The sequence below is a fragment of the Sebastes umbrosus genome, chromosome 17, assembly GCF_015220745.1.
Source record: "Sebastes umbrosus isolate fSebUmb1 chromosome 17, fSebUmb1.pri, whole genome shotgun sequence".
NCBI classification, from domain to species: Eukaryota; Metazoa; Chordata; class Actinopteri; order Perciformes; family Sebastidae; genus Sebastes; species Sebastes umbrosus.
This window is the reverse complement of record NC_051285.1, coordinates 26,406,946-26,425,661: the sequence shown is the minus strand read 5'-3', so window position 1 is coordinate 26,425,661 and position 18,716 is coordinate 26,406,946. Positions and strand designations below refer to the sequence as shown.

The following is an 18,716-nucleotide window of genomic DNA, read 5'->3' as shown; positions in this document are numbered from 1 at the left end:
ACAGCTGTCAGTGTGTCAGTGTGCTGACTTGACTATGACTTGCCCCAAAACTGCATGTGATTATCATAAAGTGGGCATGTCTGTAAAGGGGACACTCGTGGGTACCCAGAGAACCCATTTTCATTCACATATCTGGAGGTCAGAGGTCAAGGGACCCCTTTGAAAATGGCCATGCCAGTTTTTCCTCGCCAAAATTTAGCACAAGCTCGGAGCGTTATTTAACCTCCTTCACGACAAGCATGGTTGGTACCAATGGATTCTTTAGGTGTTCTAGTTTCACATGATGCCAGTATCTTTACTCTAGCAGGCACGTTTCCATCCATGGAGTGAATAAACTCGGCTACAGCATAGTATGGCCAGAAGCTGGTAACCAGTAAACAGAGTAGAAGAAGTACAGGTTGCAAACCAGAAACAAATCAGCATAACGCCATGGCCATCTAACCAACTATGAAAGAATAATGGAGAGAGGTTTTCAGGAATTTGTTTCAATTGGGTACGTTTTAATTGTTCTCTCATGTCAGCTAGTATTGGCCATGTTTCATGCTGTCCGGAGACGAAGACAAGCACGTTATGGGAATATCCGTGAAGACGCCGACAGTGGAAACAGCTCATCAGTCATGTGAGTAAAATGTTCACTATGTCGGAACTTATTCGGCAAAGGCGTTTCCATAAACCATTTAGTGCATCAACTCTTTTTCGACAAAAGGCAGAAACCACCTCAAGCGAGCTTAAAACCTTTTTTGATTTTGCAATTGAGGAACTTTTATCGAAAGTTTTGCCATTTCCACACAATACTTAAAAATGTGCATAAAAATATGTGAGTGGAAACACAGCTAGTGACAGCACACGATTATTCACAAGAGAAAAATGAAAGTATATTTCAGCCTACTGTGACATTTAAGAAGCTAAATGGGATGCCAGAGAATGTGGACACTGTGACGGTAATTGTTAAAGTTGATGGCAAAAATCACTGCACGCTTTTTGGCACGTTGCGTAACCTCAATAAACGGCCAATGTTAAAATCCACCAATTCTAAATAAGAAACAACTGAATTTTAAATGATTCACATGTGGAATCTTTGTAAGTACAAAAGGATTATAAACTGAGTGCAGACTGAGAGACTCCATCAAAATGTGACTTGCAAATAAATTCAAGAAGTGACACAGCCAGCTAAACAACGTGTAAAGTTCAGTGAACTAGCTAGCCAAGAAATATAATAACAGCATTACTGCATTCTTTTCTTCACATATTTTGTGATGAAACATTGATGGTTGTATTTTTTTTCTCTCAATTCTGTGTCAGTAAATGTGTAGCTGTGTTGTAAAAACAACCTCCAGAGAGCATCCCCAAGAGGATTCACCTTTATTAGCATCGATGGAGGCTACTGGAGTCTGGGGTTTTGCAGGCTCCTTCATGGACTTCTGCATTGAATCAGGCTTCGGGAGCTGCTGAGGCTCTGGCATGGCAGGCTCAGGGAGAGGGGGAGGCGCCTCCTCAGCCGCCACAGACGCAGCCTCATTGGCCATGGAGCGTGTGGTGATCCTTCCCTTACGGCGGCCCTGGCTGTTGGCAGTCTTCCTGCCACGCGGCGTGTTTTGCTCCTTTCCGTCCTCGTCCTCCCCACCGTCACACTTGTCTTTGTCCTTGCCAATGTCCCTGTGGTTTTGGAGAGAGAAAACACAGCTTAAGAGACTGTTGGTACAGCAAATAGCTATTCCCTTTTGACTCAGCAATAACGGGCCCTTTTAGTAATCTGCTCTTTATCTCCATGACTGAAAACACGAGAAAAGCATATTTGAAATTGTCAACACTCGAGCCACACAGACTTGTTAACAAGTTAGCAAGTTGTCTCGTGTGTTAGCCACACGCCAAAACAGACACTGCTTTCCTCCGCCAAGTCATGAACACGCATCACTCCACCAACGGCCCAGGGATGTGAAATCTTCCCATCACTTCCCATTAATTATTTTATGATCTGTTTATCACATGATTATGTGTAACTCAATAAGAGTAATCGAATCTTACGATATGATAAAAGTCACCTCCTGCGCCATTACAGCTGAATGTGAGCAAGCTTTGTGAATTCTTCCCTCTTGTGTTCATTCCTATTCAGTGTCAACAGGTTAGGTCCAGGAGGGACTGCTTAAACAGCACAAGTTACAGTCATGTCTATTGTTTACAGCAGTGCTTCTCAAAGAGGGGTCCGGGGACCCTCAGGGGTCCTTTGCAATCTGTCAGGGGGTCTGCAAAATAATTTGCTATATATTACAACATTGTGCTGTATCATTAAAAAGTGCATTTCTACAGATGGGGACCATTTGCACCAATAAAACAAGCATATTGTGTCCATTACTCCCACACACGTTAGCTTTGGAAATTCTGATATGATTGTGACACACAGCAATAAGTTAATTATTTTTAAGTTGAAGCACTTTTTGAAAGTCAGCTTTAGAATGGTAAATTGTTTAAACATCTGGATTTATTAGGACTATGCCAGTCTTGTTGCTACTGTTAAGATCTAAAAGCTATTAAGATCAATTACTTGAAAAGTATAAATGCTGTCAAGTTGAGTCCAAATGCAATTTGATTAAAATGACCTCTTCTTTAAAAGTAAGTGAATTTAACATGATATCAATTGAAATGTGTTTCTGTTTATCACTATGAAACAGGTCTGAAGTATCTAGGCTGAAAAGTTTTAGAATACCAATAGTTCCACTGGCATAAGAGTACAAATGGTGGTAAGCATTATGCTTTAATCGGCATTAGGATTATGAGGGGTCCTTGGAAAATGCGCTCCTCTGTCCAACCCCTATAGGTTGGGAGAATATCGTTGATATACACAACAGTAACTGTACAGGGTTGTTGGAGTACCAAGGGTGAATGTCTGGCAATTTGACTTTCAAATACCAGCACATCTTTTAAATAAGAGCATTAAAAGATATCAAGCTACACATAATAATGGCAATAATTAACTGAAAGCACTTAAATATAATGGAATACATTTACCTATTAACAAAAGGAGCTTTAACTGCAGGGCCTTATGGACTACAGTGACACCAGGACAAACAACTATTTACAACTCACCTAGGCTCCTCCTTTTCATCTTTCTCTTCCTCGTCCTTCTTTTCCTCGTCCTCTTTTTTCTCGGTTTTCTCAGATTTGTCCTCTTCGGTTTTCTCGTCTGACTTGTCTTCTTGTGAGGGACGTGTTATTTGCTGGAGACAAAACATAAGGGGGAAATATTTAGTTGTTTCTCCTTGAAACAAAAATAAAAAATGTCAATGTGTAGATTAGTAAAAAGTGATTTTTAGGTTGAGAGAAGTAAATACGAAGCAGAGAATACTTTTCAGTCCTTAGTGATATCAATGCTTTGATTCAGATGTAAAAAAAACTACCCTGAAATACATTTAAAAAGGTCATTCAAACAATCACAAGCATTTATTTCTTCTAAAAGGCCAATATCCTGTGTATGCATCTTCCAAGAGTCTGATACTGCCATACTATGATAGAGGATATACCACATACTTCTGTAGAAGCTTTATACCTGCTTTATCATAACCTTGCCCTATACTACACCCCTCATTTACACACTTCCTGCATGCTATTAAGCAATAGACATCTTCAAATGGTATAGCAGTGGCTGCATTGGCCCTGTGAGCCCAGAGGACCATAACAAATTACAAAAGTACAACAGAAGACGGGCCTGATTGAATAGTATGCTTAAATATTCTCTTTCAGACCAAGTGAGGTAAATCGCATCTGGTTAAAGGACTTACTGCTTTCAAGCTGAATGATTTCCCCAAAACTAATATAATATCAATGTAATACAACAAATGTAAAACTAAAGACTAAAGTTGCAAGATGAAACGTCTAGTCGTACATTCTGCATGCAGATAGGTTAAAGGCTATGTCATATTTTGATAATCTCCACATTGTCCAGCATCTGCAGAAACATATATGACACAAACAACTGCAAACATTGCAGATATTGTTCACTGATCAGTCTGCTTTAATAAAAAAATTGAAGTGGCAATAGACACGTTTTTTTGCTATAACTTGTCATTATCAAGTAAGTGTTTATTGCACAATGTAACGGCTATATGATAATGACACCATCTGCATTTAGATTGGTTCCCTTCCTATAAGCCTTGCTTTCACTCCTGTCTGCTATCTAAAGGGAAAATGAAAGATAAATTTAAGGCACAAAGTAAGCGCATCAACCATTGCGCACATTCTCATCATGCAGACAAAACAGGGGTTCCCTGGTAGCTATCTCCAGTCACAAAAGACCATCAATGCAAGTATCCCCCAGGAGCAGAAACAGTGGGCGTTGGAACAACCGAAGTAACTGTGGAAAATAAAAGGGCAGTGTGTGTCCTGTGCAGTGTCGCCAACTCTTTTCCAATGAAAGTAGCTAGAAGAACTACTTCCAAAAGTTGCTAAAAGTCGCCAGATGACATCATGCGCTCGTTTGCATATTGGTGACGACAGCGAGCATCTATTTGCGTAAGTGGTTGTGTCGGTTTCAGCGAGGGAGAGGCCGTCTGCGCACTGTGCAAGAGGAGAGAGAGAGACTCCATGATCTTGACAGAAGAGTCGTGGACTGCAATTACTCTGAACAGCATTGAGAATGAATTATAATTTAATATATTTCTTACTTTTTCCATGATGGTCTGAATAAGTCGCTAAATTTGTCGGAAAGCGATCCAGTTGTCTTTGCGACAGCAGCGTCAATAATAATGCCAGGTAGAAATGCTGGGGGTGGGAAGAAATCGTGAGTGTGGCCAGTTCTCATGTCTGATTTATATCAGTAAATCCCTCAAAGAGAGAAAAGGGTTTGACCATGACACTCATTATGACTGTTATGCCACGCTGCAAGTAGTAGAAAAGAGCAGTGGTAGAAAAGAGGATCATCTTAATATTCTAAATGAAAAAAAAAATGGTAGAGGTTGAAGTTCAGATGAATAATGCCTACAAGAGCCGAGTGAAAACATCATTCAAAAGTGAATTTTAAAAACAGGTCCAACAGAGTGATTGAGGACAGAGCAACATTCTTTATCATCAGTGCTGGCGCGGTAACCACAGAATGCTTCCTCCTGCCTGTTCCATGAAAGCGCTGTGCTGGAACAAGTCTGGCTATGCCAAGCCAAACATCCCATGCTGGTACCAGATGGGGCCAAGGAATGTGCTTCACTCAATGGTAAAGGCAAAAAGATATGGACTGAGGCAAAGAGTGGGAAGACGGGGGTACAACTAAAAAAAAAAACAGGGCAATGGCCGCCGTCTATTTTACAACGTGCTTCTGCACACGAGGAGTCTGCCTGACATTTAAAACAGCTGATAAAGTGCTTGAGAACTCCACAAAAACAGGCAGTAAGCAACAGCAGTTTGAATTAGTGGCTGTTCTAGCCAGCTCTAACCAAAGACAGCTAATAATCAGATTTTTTGCCTTCTAGGAGAGGAGCTACATGACTAGCAAAATCAAGTTAATAGTATTAGAAAGAAAACTGCATGTGATGCTACCTCAGGTTTACCCCACACATACTGCTCAGCACACAGCCTTTCCTTCATTGCTGTTAACTCTATTTGTCAGGCCTTTGCTAACAAGCTGCTTTTGCATTTACTTTTTGATGCAGATCTGAAATTCTAGATATGATGGTGCCAGAGGTGGGACCAAGTCATTGCTTTGCAAGTCACAAGTAAGTCTCAAGTCTTTGCTTTCAAGTCCCAAGTCAAGATAGGCAAGTCCCTAGTTCTAAACTTTGAATTCTGAGTCCTAAACGAGTCATAATGCACTCCTCACCAAACGTAATTAGTTTGTTCATAACGTCATTTTAGCAGTAACTGGTGCCAATTGGCGCTCAGTAACGTAACGTTAGTTACCTCCACCAAAGCCGAAGGCCTATGAAGGAGGTTATGTTTTCACCGGCGTTGGTTTGTTGGTTTGTCTGTTAGCAGGATTACTACAAAAGTCTTCGATGGATTTGAATGAAACTTTTTGGAGGGGTGGAGTGTCGCACAATGAACAATCCATTAGATTCATTAGATGATCTGGCTTTAGGAATTTTTTAAAGACTCCGATCGGCCAGAACATTAAGACATCTGGGTATAACACATCCGCAGTGTCACTTATGATGCACTGATGACGCATGACCCCGCCTCTTTCCTTCAGAGAGAGAGACAGAGAGAGAGCGAGGGGTCGGAGGGGGGAAAACCTGTAGATTCGGCATTTTTTTCACATGAAACTCTGTGAAATTACAGTTGAGTTCGACCAAAGCACACTTGGTGATTGTTGGAAAGAGTAACGACGACGGTTTAGGTGAGTTTTATTTTGTTTCTGTCCAGTTTGAATGAAGTGTTTTACGATGCTCCGCTACGTACAGCTGATCTCAACATAAACAAAAATACACGTGGATGATAGCGCAAGCTGCACAGAGAGGGGGAGCATTCGTACTCGGGAACCTTGCCGGAGGTCTGCGCTCTCCGAGTGCCATGCTAGTTCTTCATGGTTTTGTCCTGCATCTTGATTGGATACTGTTGGATTGGTGCGAACAGAGTGGATCTGGGGAATTAAGTGTAAGATAATCAAATGCAAGTCACAATAATATTCATCAAAAATAAAGAGTCCAGAGTTCAACAAAAAAAACACCAATTTTTAGGGATTCAGCAATAAACAACAAAAGATAGAAATTCAGTTTGTTCAGTTCAGTTTTTTTCCCCCGTGAGTACATCCTCTTCTCAAACAAACAAATAAAAGATCTCTCAAAAAGTAAATAAACCCATCTTCGGCGATTGTCTTCGAGCACAAACTTTTTAATCTTTGCGCTTGGGGGAAGGTATTAAGTATTTTCAAGTCAAAAGGCTCAAGTTCATGTGAAGTCATTGGTGTTAGAGTCCAAGTCGAGTCTAAAGTCATCAAATTTGTGACTCAAGTGTAAGTCATGTGACTCGAGTCCACACCTCTGGATGGTGCTTTTTACAGTATTTCAAAAGTGTGTTAACCCATATTTAGAATATCGCATCCGCATGCTAAAATTGCATAGGAGTATTCATAGTAACACGTGGTATGATGGTTCTACAGTATGATGATGCAGCAGCACTGTTAAATTCTTTAGGGGAAGCCCTGCAGATTCAGAACTCAGATTGCAGGTTGATGTATGCAGAGAGGACCATGTCAAACTTGGATCAGGACTTAAACGCTTGACTCATTTCCTGCCTGCAAAGCATGTTTTTGGCACTCGACAATTTCAGAGATTTTTTTTTTTGCAAAGCAGACCAGTCTGTTTTAGATCAGTTATCCTCCCCATACATGTCCTTCAGTGAGATGCTGTTCTGGTTGGGTCAGGGAGCGCTCGTGTTTGCTTTGGAGGTGGCCAGAGAGCCGTGGCATTCCTGCCTCTTCTCCCACACTGCGTAAAAGAGCCTCTACATAGATGTTCCCCAAAAGTCAATGAGGCCCTGTGGTTCTGTGGTTCTTCTGTGTTTTTAAATGAAGCTCTTTCCTGACCTGGCTTGAATATTTTGAGAGTTTTAATTTCTCCCCTCTTTTGCTGATTCACAAGTGCTGTTTGATTTAGGAAATGACAGAGCCACAAGTCAATCTTCCCTTTCCTCCCGCAGAACTTAGGCCACCAGAGGAATCTCACACTCTTGCTTCAAGCTATTTCACTGAGGGAATAGGAAATGAAAAATCTACTAAATTATTACTATGCATTACCTCTATCATTGCAATTCACTACAGATATTGCCATCATCATCTGACACAATTACTCAGAAATAATGTCTCTTGAAACATTCTAGTAAAGGAAGGAAAAGAACAGGAAATAAATGTAAACAAATATATCTAACGGTAGCATGGTATATAGCTTGCATTCATTTTGGATAAAATGCATAATCCAGCGGATTGAATTCCCGAGCGATCATCCCAACAATTTACTGTCAAAATGAAAGGTAAAAAATACCAAGCATTGGCCACAGTTACCCTGGTTACTGGGAGCTCTGTAAGGGAAAAACTATTCATCGTCAGTGCTACAAACCAATGAAATCTACTTGACAAACTTTACTGCCAGGCAAATGAGAAAGGAGCTCTCAAGGAACATTTTTTGCCCTTTTGGACCCCAACAGACAAGGACAGAAATATGCAAAGAGTAATACATATGTTGCCCTCCTTGTATATGTGATGCTATATACAGTATACTGACCATAATATGAATAATATTCAAAACAATCCAGGAGATGGCTACATTGCGTTTCCTAGAGAAGATATCCATCTACTCTATTCTATAAGCTTTACTTTGCCTACCAGAACAGGAAAATTATCTCAGTAACATCTTCATATTTGAAAAATTTTACCACCTTTAATTTTCAAAACACTACCACAGTTACATTGAGTAAAACTACTAAAATGTTGCACTGACAACTGCACATTTATCACACTATTTTTAATAAATGCTGATGTTCTGTTTATCTTTCATTCTGACATTTTACCATAAACATCTACCTGACATTTGCTCTTCTGATGTATGTGTTAGCAAGTTAAACAACAAAAGATGGCCTGTAGCGCAGGTTTATTTGTACATCAGATCAAATTTAAGGGATCTGTGTAGAAATTAAACTGGATTTTTTTGCATCATTGCAAAGGAAGCTGTAATTCCTGCCCAGGCCTCCTCCGCAGTCTTTGTTTTACATTTCTATTTGGTTCTCGTGACACAGCTGATTAACAGATAAGAAAATATATTTTTAAATATATTGGTTTATTGCCGTGGATGTAAATGATGTCTGTTTTAGAGCTCATCAGTGTGTTTGATTTAATAATAAGTCAATTTGTAAACATTGACAGTTCGGATAACTGATAATAGCCACTTCTCTAAAAAAATATGATTAAAGGGCGTCCTGGTGAACCAGTGTTCCAAGACCAGTTAGACAACTACCACATTACTGCAACTTTACGCTTTGTGTGAACTGCCTAACAAACTAATGAAGGTGAAGTTACAGCATCAAGTTAAACAACATAATCACTTAGTGACTGCACCTCTTCTCAAGCAGATGAATATTACACAATAATAAACATTCGATGTCAATTACATTCAAGATCATCAAAATGCCACACTGAACTGCAGCTTGTCCTAAATGGGCCTGCATATAAACAGACCAATAACACTAAAGCTGCACAAGGGAAAACTTTTTTTTAATGGATGAAGCTGCTAGGCTAACTGACAGAGATATATAGATCCTGTGTTTTTTTGGCAGAGCAATATGAGCGAGAAGACCAGGTAGTCAAGGTGCAACTTTTAAAAATAACCAATGAAGTGGTAGCAGACACAGTGGGGGGTGTAGCATGTGTATGTTTCCTGTGTAATGTGAGTTTTACTGGGGGGGGTTTTGTGTGTTCACAAGCCGAGGCTGAATATTAATTTAGATCAGATGTGCAGTTATTAAGATCAGCTGACACGGGGGACATATACCTCATGTTTGACGCACATTTGCTCAAGGAATGTTATAAAGCTGCCAGCGTGTCTAACCTCTAATACACTCTGCACTATAAAATATGACATTAAAAACAAATTCCTACATTTTCTCCTCTGAACAGTCCCTACCCCATAGCATAAATACACATGCATTCCACATAGTTTTGGCTTGACACTTAAATTAAAAACCATGTCTGCACGTGTCCTAGAAAAACCAGCCTAAAATAGCTGAGTTTGACAGCCTACGAGCCTCAAGTAAATATGTAGGCTAAGGAGCGAGCTGCCCGAGCAACAGAGCAACAGAGCAACAGAAAACACGACAGAAAAAAACTAAGAAAATACAGAACAAGTGTGCGGCAACTAAAAAGCAAACACTGTAAAGCTAGTGACATACCTGCAAGCTCATTTGCTGGTCACACAACCCCCTTTGCTCTGCTGTGAGCCACAGCTTACTGGTGTTGTAAATGTGAGTTTACCCTCCAGTACTTCCATAGCGGTTGTAACGGTAGCAGTAGAGGGGCAGGACAGCACCATAGCAGAGCTCCTTAGAAGGGCTGCCGGGCCACGGCACCGCCGCACATATTCCGGGAAAGCGTGTCATCAGGCCGCTTAAGCCGCCCAAAGAATTGTCCATCTCACATGCACGCACTAATCTATGCAGGGTCACTCAAGGTAATCCCTGCCGAGCACTCCTCTTTGATTGGCACTCACAGCAGCAGAGTGAGTTTTTGGGCCTGTCAGATGGCTGGGCTGTACCAACTCAGCTGTTTCAGAGAGGGGTGACTCGCTCTCTCTCCGTCTCTCTCTCTCTCAACAGAACAGAAGAAAGAGGAAATGGAAAACGAGAAAAAAAACACAATAGCACACACACTCAGCGGATAAGCTGCCAGCGCTGACTCGGTCTCGCTCAGGGGTTTTTTTCTCTCTCAGTTTCACTCACTCGCCCTACATTCCACTGCTCTTGCTTTTGCTCACTCGGTCCTCTTCCTTCCCTCTCTAATGACTCACTCGAACTGCATTTGTTAAGTCACACCAGTAGCTCCACAACATCCTGATGTGTATTAGGGCAAAGAGAAAAAACAAACTGTGTATTCACGACATTCTCAACAACCACAAGATGGTTTAGGAAAAAGCACTAAGGCAACTGACCTGAATCTCAAGACGATGACCATCTTACACCCACTTTTACAATAAAGTGACAACCCATGAAAACTATGTTTGTATGTGCTCTAACCGTACAACATTTGTGTAAAAACAATATTGTAGGAACCACATTTAATGACCATGACATCCATGTTAAGCAGAGCACTACAGATGCTGAGCTGGATCTTGTGTGAACATCGACAACCTCAAAAGTCTGACTCTTCAAAAAAGTGTTTGACCAACAATCCCTTTTCTGATTATCTCAGTGACTATGTTTACATGCACACTAATAATCCACTATTATTCTGAATATGACAATATTCCAAATTTGATATGGGTCATGTAAACAGCATATGCCGTTTGGATATTCTTAATTAGGCCTTATTCCTGATGGAGAATTTTTAGGAGCATTCTTGGACATGTATACAGCGCAGTCGGAATATGCATCTCAACTGGGGTTTTTATGGCAGTTTGCAACACACGGCCTCTCGCCTGTTTAGAGCCAGCTCTGTGTTTTGTACACAAACCAACTAGCCGACAGTTTGCAGAGATGCATGCCAAAAAGAAAAGAAGGAGAGACATACCTACTTTTAAACATTATGAAAGACTTGGATATCAACAGGTTTTTGGATATGCGCAAATATTGCAACGTAAACCATTTCAAGAAGATGGAGGATCGGAGTATACACGGCTGCATGTAAACAGGAATGTTAATTTTCATTAGCCATGTAAACAGCTTAGTAGGTATATGGTGTTTTTCGTATGAGGGCAAAAAACAGAATATTCTGTGCATGTAAACGTCACTGAGATCAAGTGCCTGATGATGTATAACTTCCAAGAACAAAGCCCAGGCTGCTTTTCAAACTCTGCATGAATGAACAACAACAACAACGTCAACTTGTTTAATGCCATCCTGGTTGAGTATGTATGTTATAACACTGTAAGCATATGAAATGACAGTGTGCTCCAAAATACTCAGAGATAGTGTTTTCTTCAGTTAGCTATCATGAGCTGTCACAAGCTGCCAATACAGAATGACATTTTCCCACAATTACTTAGTATGGATCCACCAGCAGCTGAGAGAGGACATTCTGGGACATAGAGTGCTATGAATGGTACAACAACTAAAAGGCTAAATATGGCTGAGGTGAACCACACATGAAGAAATTATACAAGTCACTTAGCAAAGTAACCATCTTTTGGCACATTTCCACCAAGCACTCCATTTCAGTTTATGTCATTACACATTAGAATGGTTATTTTCGCATTTCTATTAGCAAAAGTTGTGGATGGTACCAACAGAACCACTCCATGTAGCACCACACACTGCAGAATAGCCAAGCTGCTGTCAATAGACCCCAATTTTTAATTCACTCAACCCAGATTTGAAAAAAAATGGCAGCTCTCAAAACTACGCTTTGTACACTACTACGCTGTACAATTGTACAGATCATCTGTTACGACAGTTGCACGTGGCGTCGCTATGGCGATCAGCTGAGAATCCCGCCTACACTGAGGGGTTACTATCTGCAGTGGAAACATGGCATAGAGTAAGGGACATGGTACCAAACGTGGGTTGAGCCGAGGAAAGCCCTACCATGCAGTGGAAACACAGCTTTTGTGTTCAAGATGTAATCATGAACTCTTGCGACCTCCACCTCCTCCCATTCTGTAACTGTGTTACACAGCGCATGTACTCAACACAGAGACAGAATGTCCTGTACAAGGACTAGAGCATCAGTGAAGTAGGGAAAAGCCCAGCAAAGAGGAAACACCCAACAGAATGAGTGAGATCAATATTTGATGTCAGCCAACACACCAGGGGTTGTGAGATGAAGCATCTTTTTTTTACTGGATTTGGGTGTGAGGCGATTATTATATAAAGCCCTAAACAACAATCTGTGTACAACAACATATCTCCATAGTTTGACAGTAATTTCACAGAGGCTTTAAAGGAGCAGGCTGCTCCTGTTTGTCTCTATACTTGATACTGTGACAAATAAATCTTTATGGAGCCACATGCAGGAGAGATAGCAATAGGATCAAACAGATGGTCTTAAAACTAACCTAGCTTCTTCTACATTATATATTATAGAAATGCACATACTTAATTTGTCCTAAGTTTCCCTATGTTCTTTTTTTTTTTTTTTAAGTTATTTTTTGGGGGCATTTTTACCATTTTTATTGACGGTGGATAGAGTCTTGGAAAGGGGGGAGAGAGAGAGAGAGTGGATACGGAAAGGGCCACAGGCCGGATTCAAACCCGGACCAACGCGGTCAGGACTGAGGCCTGTTACATGGGTGCTCACTCTACCGACTGAGCTAACCAGGCGCCCTTCCCTATCTGATGTTACATTTGCCATAGCCTGACCTTTTGTCTCTGTGTGTTTTGAATCTGTGTCTATAGGAGCTAAACACAGTATACCATCATTACGTGTGTGCGTTATTAATGGATTTGAAACAGGGCTGCAGGGCTATTCGTTAACGATCAATCTGCTGATCATTTTCTCGATGGAGAAAATAAAGACATGCTTTGCTTGATCCTTTTGCTTTCTCTGCTGCATGTGGCTCCATAAAGATTTATTTGTCATGGTATCAAGCACAGAAACAAACTGGAGCGTCTCCCTTTAAAGCCTCAGAGTGCAATTATTTTCTAGGTGGAGAAAATCATCAGCTTTCCTGCTAGTTTATCCTGATACAGTGTGAACATTTCAGGACATCTCACTGTACATCGGAAGACTTGGTTCAACTTTCATCAGACTCAAAACTCTGCCAAATGAGAATGTACTGCGAGTGACAGCGTCAGTTTCCTGAACACATTTTCCAGAATGTGCAAACTTATTTTTATATAATTAAATGTTGAGATTAATCTATATTTGACTGTATTTGGTAGGGGAGGGGGCGAACAAAAATCCATACAGCATAGTATCACAATATTTAGCGTGGCATTATTGTGTCGATACACGGACGTCATGTATTGATCTTTTATTATATAAACTATTAACCTCTATTCTGTCTTTGAGAGGTAGTAGGCTTAGTTTTGAAGCTTAAGTGAAGATACTGGTATCATATGAAACTAGAATACCGAAGGAATCAATGTCATGTTAGCTCGTCGGGAAGAACGCTAAATAACTCTCTAAATTTACGCTAAATTTTGGCGAGGAAAAACTGCATTTTCAAAAGGGGTATCTCAAGATATGTGAATGAAAACTCTGAGATGATCTAAGTAAAAACTGTATCTTATTATTAGATAAAACAGATGTTGACAATCTGCATAATTTGCAGTTGAAAAAAGGTAATAAATACCAATATATCTTATCGCAATACTCAGCATATTACAAAATGTTTAAAATCGCCTAAGATTCATAAGTATCATGATAATATCGTATCGTGGGGGCTATGGTGATTCCCACTCGTAGTATTTGGTGAAGTATACATATTCTATCTTTTACAGATAATGCTGATGGATCTTTAGGTGAACTGACAAAACAAGCAAGTCAAACTGCAGCCAGTTTATAATTCAAGAAAAGGTGGGGAGTGTCTGCTTCTTGTTTCACTCACTCTGCCCCGCAGCAATGTAGGGGGCAAATCTTTACGAGGTGTGGCGTGATATATGTGCTCGACGTATATCGGTCACATGAAACAGAATAGAAACAGGTGTGGCAAAAGTCAGACAAACCCAATGCTGCAATGCAGCATGTGAAACCATCACACCCATAGTTAACTGACAGAGTTGCAAATTCCCCCTAAATACATTGGTTTCTCTAAAAAGTTTGGTCAGATCTAAGATGTTAAAGTTGAAGTATTGCTCTTCTAGATTTAAACTTAATTTGAACTTCAACGTCTTCATCTTACATACTCCTTTATTCCTATTTTTCTTATAATTTTTCATGCTTATTTATAAGAGCAACTTTAGCGTCCTATTTCCCCCCCCAGGGATCAATAAAAGTATTTCTGATTCTCATTTATTTCTCCGAGCATAAAGAGTAAATGGCCAGCATCTTGTCAACCACAGAAGGAACAAACTGTAAAAAGATAATTGATAGATGTCTCACATTTACCTGGTTCCTTCCTCTTCGTCTTCCATAGTTTCGCCTCACCAGCGTCTTGTAGTTGTGGTTCTTCTTGGTCAAGTAGTAATAAAGGACACAATCAGCAACACACTGGAACGAGAAATGGCAACATGTAAAACTGAAACTGGAGGCAACATATTCAAACATTTACTTGTTTTTTTAGTCCTGGCAAAGTTCATCAAGATGTAGTTGATATGTGTGCGACCAATGAGTGAAGGATTATTACACAGAGTTAATCATATTTATGTTAATTTTACAAAAAAGAAAAAACACTTCACCAGAATAAGCAGTTCTAACGGGTCTTAAAATAAATGCTTAAATAGTCACTACTAAAAGCTTCATTACAGCCTGTAGGACTCAATTACAACATTGAAATGTTAAGTATATTTTTAGAGCTTTAAAGTCATAAATCCCAATTTCTGACTTTAGGAGAGTTTGTCTTTAATGGTCCCCCCAAACAATATCAATAATATCCTGCTACATAATCCAAAAATGGGCACATGAGCAGTGGTTTACCTTTCTCTCCAGATAAGAGGCAATCAGGCCAAAGTTCTTGGGGTGTTGGACAAACCTGGAAAGAGATGCCAGTCGTTACTCGTGTGCCGAAGCCAAAAATATATCAGTCCAAGCCTAAGGTATCATTAAGGTCTATAAACCGTAGCTGCATTTCAGACCTACTGGAACAAACTGTGGCGCAAACTTCTTGTGCCGCTACCAAAACCAAAACAACTCACTTCTCCTTAAAGATCTCCTTTTCGTGTTCGGTCCAAACATTCATGAACTGCCGGGCTTTGTACACCTTCATCGGGTCGTCCATCAGGCCGTTCATGTTAATGAACTTCACTCGCCTCTGCTCGGTGTCGTACATCATGGGAGGGATGACTGACAGTTGTCTCATCTGTTTCTCATTGTTCTGTGGGACATGGACAGGGGAAGTGGCCACAGTTACTCCAACAGAGAACAGTGTCACTTGTTCAGAAAACCATCTTCATTCTTATGGAAATCTGCTCCCTGCCTTTGTGACTTATGTAGATTAAATGTATTCAAGATGATGCAGTAAGTGAAACACTACACAGATCTCTCCCTCTTCAAAACACAAACTGTGATACTTACATTTAGGCTGCTGTCATCTAGGTAATTGGTTTCACATCTACACTGCAATATATTTAAAAGGCACTCCAGATAATACCAACCTCCTGCTCAGAAAGGCCATCTATGATTTCAGAAATCTCATGCTCGCTTCTCGCAATTGTTGCAGAAAGGCCTGTTCCTCTTTGTCCAACCCTGCGGGAAAAAAAAGGGGATAAATGCGTTACAAATGTTACAATTGTATTTCAAATGTCACATTAAATTTGTATGCTGGGCAAAGACAATAACAGTTGTGTTCCATTCTTTTCAAAGAAAATAACATTTCCAAGCATCCATTACTTATTCACAGTTTTCCAACCAAAACCAGAGTCAAATTGTTAAAGAGGACCTATTATGCTTTTGTGCTTTTTCCCTTTCCTTTACTGTGTTATATAGTTTTTTGTGCATGTAAAAGGTCTGCAAAGTTACAAAGCCCAAAGTCCACGCCAAAGAGAGTCACTCTCCCCCACAGAAACACTGCTGGGGAACTGCCGGAAACACCTCGCTTGAAGTCCTGCCTTTTCTTCTGTAACGTGGTGATGTCACCAAGTAACACATTTACATAATACTTGCCCAGCGGCTAGTTTGGCATACCCTCAAGCAAAGTAGTTCAAGCGGAGTCCGAAGAGTTTGGTTCGGTTGACCAATCAAAGCAGACTGGGCTTTTCGGGAGAGAAGGTGGCAGGAGCTCAAACAGAGCGTTTCAGACAGAGGGTGAAAACTTTGAACATTAAAGCATGTAAACATGTAGTAGTTTCTAGTAGAAACCCAAATTACGAGTATGCACCTGAAAATAAGCATAATAGGTCCTCTATAATAAGAGCGACAGGAGAACGTTTTTGGAACTTTCAAAGCTCTGTTGTTAACGAACAGAATCGTTGTACCCATCATTAATGAATAAAAGAGTCTCTGACCAGCTTGCTCCCTCCTTCACGGTCTGGCAGTCTGCATAAACAGTGCCAACTCTTTACTTGGAGATTTCAATGAAAGCACAAAAGCGTCAGCGGCAGGAACAACCAGACGCTGGACCCTGACCCCGTCTCCCACCCTTCCCAGAGGCACCCAGACAGCCAGTGTCTCTGCCCAAAGTAGGCCACCACACACCACCTAGTGTCCTCTATGTAGGTGATAGCTGAACACGCATCTCTTAAGAATGGAGGAGACAATTTTAATGTCTGGGTGTGGCTACACGTCTCGTCAGCATCATCGATGCATCAAAAGATTGCTAGAGTGAATATGATTTCACTCTCAGTGCCTCCATCTTTGACCACGTCCCCACATTCACTGTTTTAAACTAAATGTGTTTACTTCAGTCCTGTGCTGCGCAATTTGAGGTGATGTGCACAATCTAAAAAGGGCCACTGCTGTATGAAATAAAAGCAAAAGTTCATATTCCATTTTAGGCCTCCATTTTGTCCTATCTGAGCGTCTACTCCCAGGCAGACAAAACAACTCTGTTAGCAGTATTAAACAGAATCAGTGGTGGAATAAAACCTTAAAAATAGATAGGTGAAATAAAGTTCTCCTTCCACCAGCCAATTATGTGTCTGTATTAGAGTTGCTCGATTAACTGATGGACAGAAAATTAATCAGATACATTTTTCAGATGCATAATGTCACGATGTTGACCAGTCACAGGTAAAGGCTGTTACCTCTGGAAGCGCTCCTGCTGCTCTCTCTGCTTGCGGATCTCAGGGAATTGCCTCTCATAGTACTCCCGCGTTCTGCTATCCTTGGCTTTGCGTCTGGGGTTGTTCTCCACCCGCTCCACCTTCTTCTCCCACGCTTCCATCAGCTGGTCGTAGCGCTGGCAGATCTTCTGTTCCTGTGTGCGCAGCATGGAAAACGTTAGGTCAGGAGTCAGGACTGGAGTGGGCGTCCATAACTACAGTAAGAGCCAAAATTACTTCTTGCCAATGCAATGAGCCAGAAGATCCACAAGGAACATATGTTAGATACCATGAGGGAGCTGGTATTTCTGTATTCCCAAATAAAATCCACTGACTGTAATACGGATTGAAAGGGTATTGAGATCTCCTGTTCCTATAATGTTACCTAAATATGGGATACTTTAAATAAAGGCTATTTAGAAAACAATTATAAACACAACCACAGACGAGCTGCAGAAACTTGAAGTGGGAGCAGAAGAGTTGAGAGAGTACATGCTGTTCAGGAATTTCTGCTCTTTTGCAATGTTGTTACAGAAGCTTACTTTTCAATCAGCACATACTCTTTACAAATGGTCTGGCAAATTATAATTCTACTGGAGAAAGGGCAAAACATTCTGGTCTTTACTGCTATAATTAGCACTTTTACTGTAACAAAAACTAAAGTCAAAGGAGAGTTAAAGTGTTTAGTGAAGATATGGAAAGATTCCTGTACTGGGAGGACAATACAGCCTCGTTTCCACTCTCCACAGCGAGGGACAAACAATTCACCTTCCTCTTGGCACGAGGCCATGTGCACTCTGCTATTGTTCAGAGTCCAAAAGTGGTCTGTCCGACCCTGAGAGGGAGCAGGCAGTAAACGGTGGGACTCGCTGAGCCATTGCAATACAAAAAAAGAGCCAAAGGTTTCAACATGGGGTGATTTAGAAATATTTAAAATCACTGGTTACTGATAAGGAAGACAGAGAGTCAGGCGTCTGGCTAGCGTATTCCTCAGAACTGTTCTATGATGAGACAATATATATTATTATTATTATACGTGAACATATAAAAGCACTTCTTGGCCCGCACAATACTTTTCAACAAACGAGGGGAAACCAAGGCATTTCCTGTATTGTAAATACATCAATGCGCTAGCCACGTTAACAGCATGGCTCAAGGGATGGCAATGACGATCGGTCAGTACACCATTTTGGCTGAGACTGAAATATCTCAACAACTTGATTGTTATGAGCCCT

The 18,716-nt window shown here is 40.7% G+C and overlaps 1 protein-coding gene across 9 annotated transcripts in view; it reads right to left on the bottom strand.

Moving 5' to 3' along the window:
- ncor1 (nuclear receptor corepressor 1) overlaps nucleotides 1–18,716 on the bottom strand; it is a 67,793-nt gene that overhangs the window by 32,896 nt on the left and 16,181 nt on the right. For 5 of the 9 annotated variants that reach the window (XM_037749163.1, XM_037749165.1, XM_037749168.1 and 2 more), the window contains 8 exons: nucleotides 17,464–17,636; nucleotides 15,877–15,967; nucleotides 15,418–15,596; nucleotides 15,200–15,254; nucleotides 14,666–14,773; nucleotides 6,455–6,562; nucleotides 3,085–3,215; nucleotides 1,361–1,656 (listed from right to left, as the gene is read on the bottom strand). In XM_037749163.1, the coding sequence (XP_037605091.1) occupies nucleotides 1,361–1,656; nucleotides 3,085–3,215; nucleotides 6,455–6,562; nucleotides 14,666–14,773; nucleotides 15,200–15,254; nucleotides 15,418–15,596; nucleotides 15,877–15,967; nucleotides 17,464–17,636 (1,141 nt within the window). Of the gene's footprint in view, nucleotides 1–1,360; nucleotides 1,657–3,084; nucleotides 3,216–6,454; nucleotides 6,563–9,861; nucleotides 10,163–14,665; nucleotides 14,774–15,199; nucleotides 15,255–15,417; nucleotides 15,597–15,876; nucleotides 15,968–17,463; nucleotides 17,637–18,716 lie in introns of those variants that run through there. The other 4 variants (XM_037749164.1, XM_037749166.1, XM_037749167.1 and 1 more) reach the window with 4 other exon arrangements.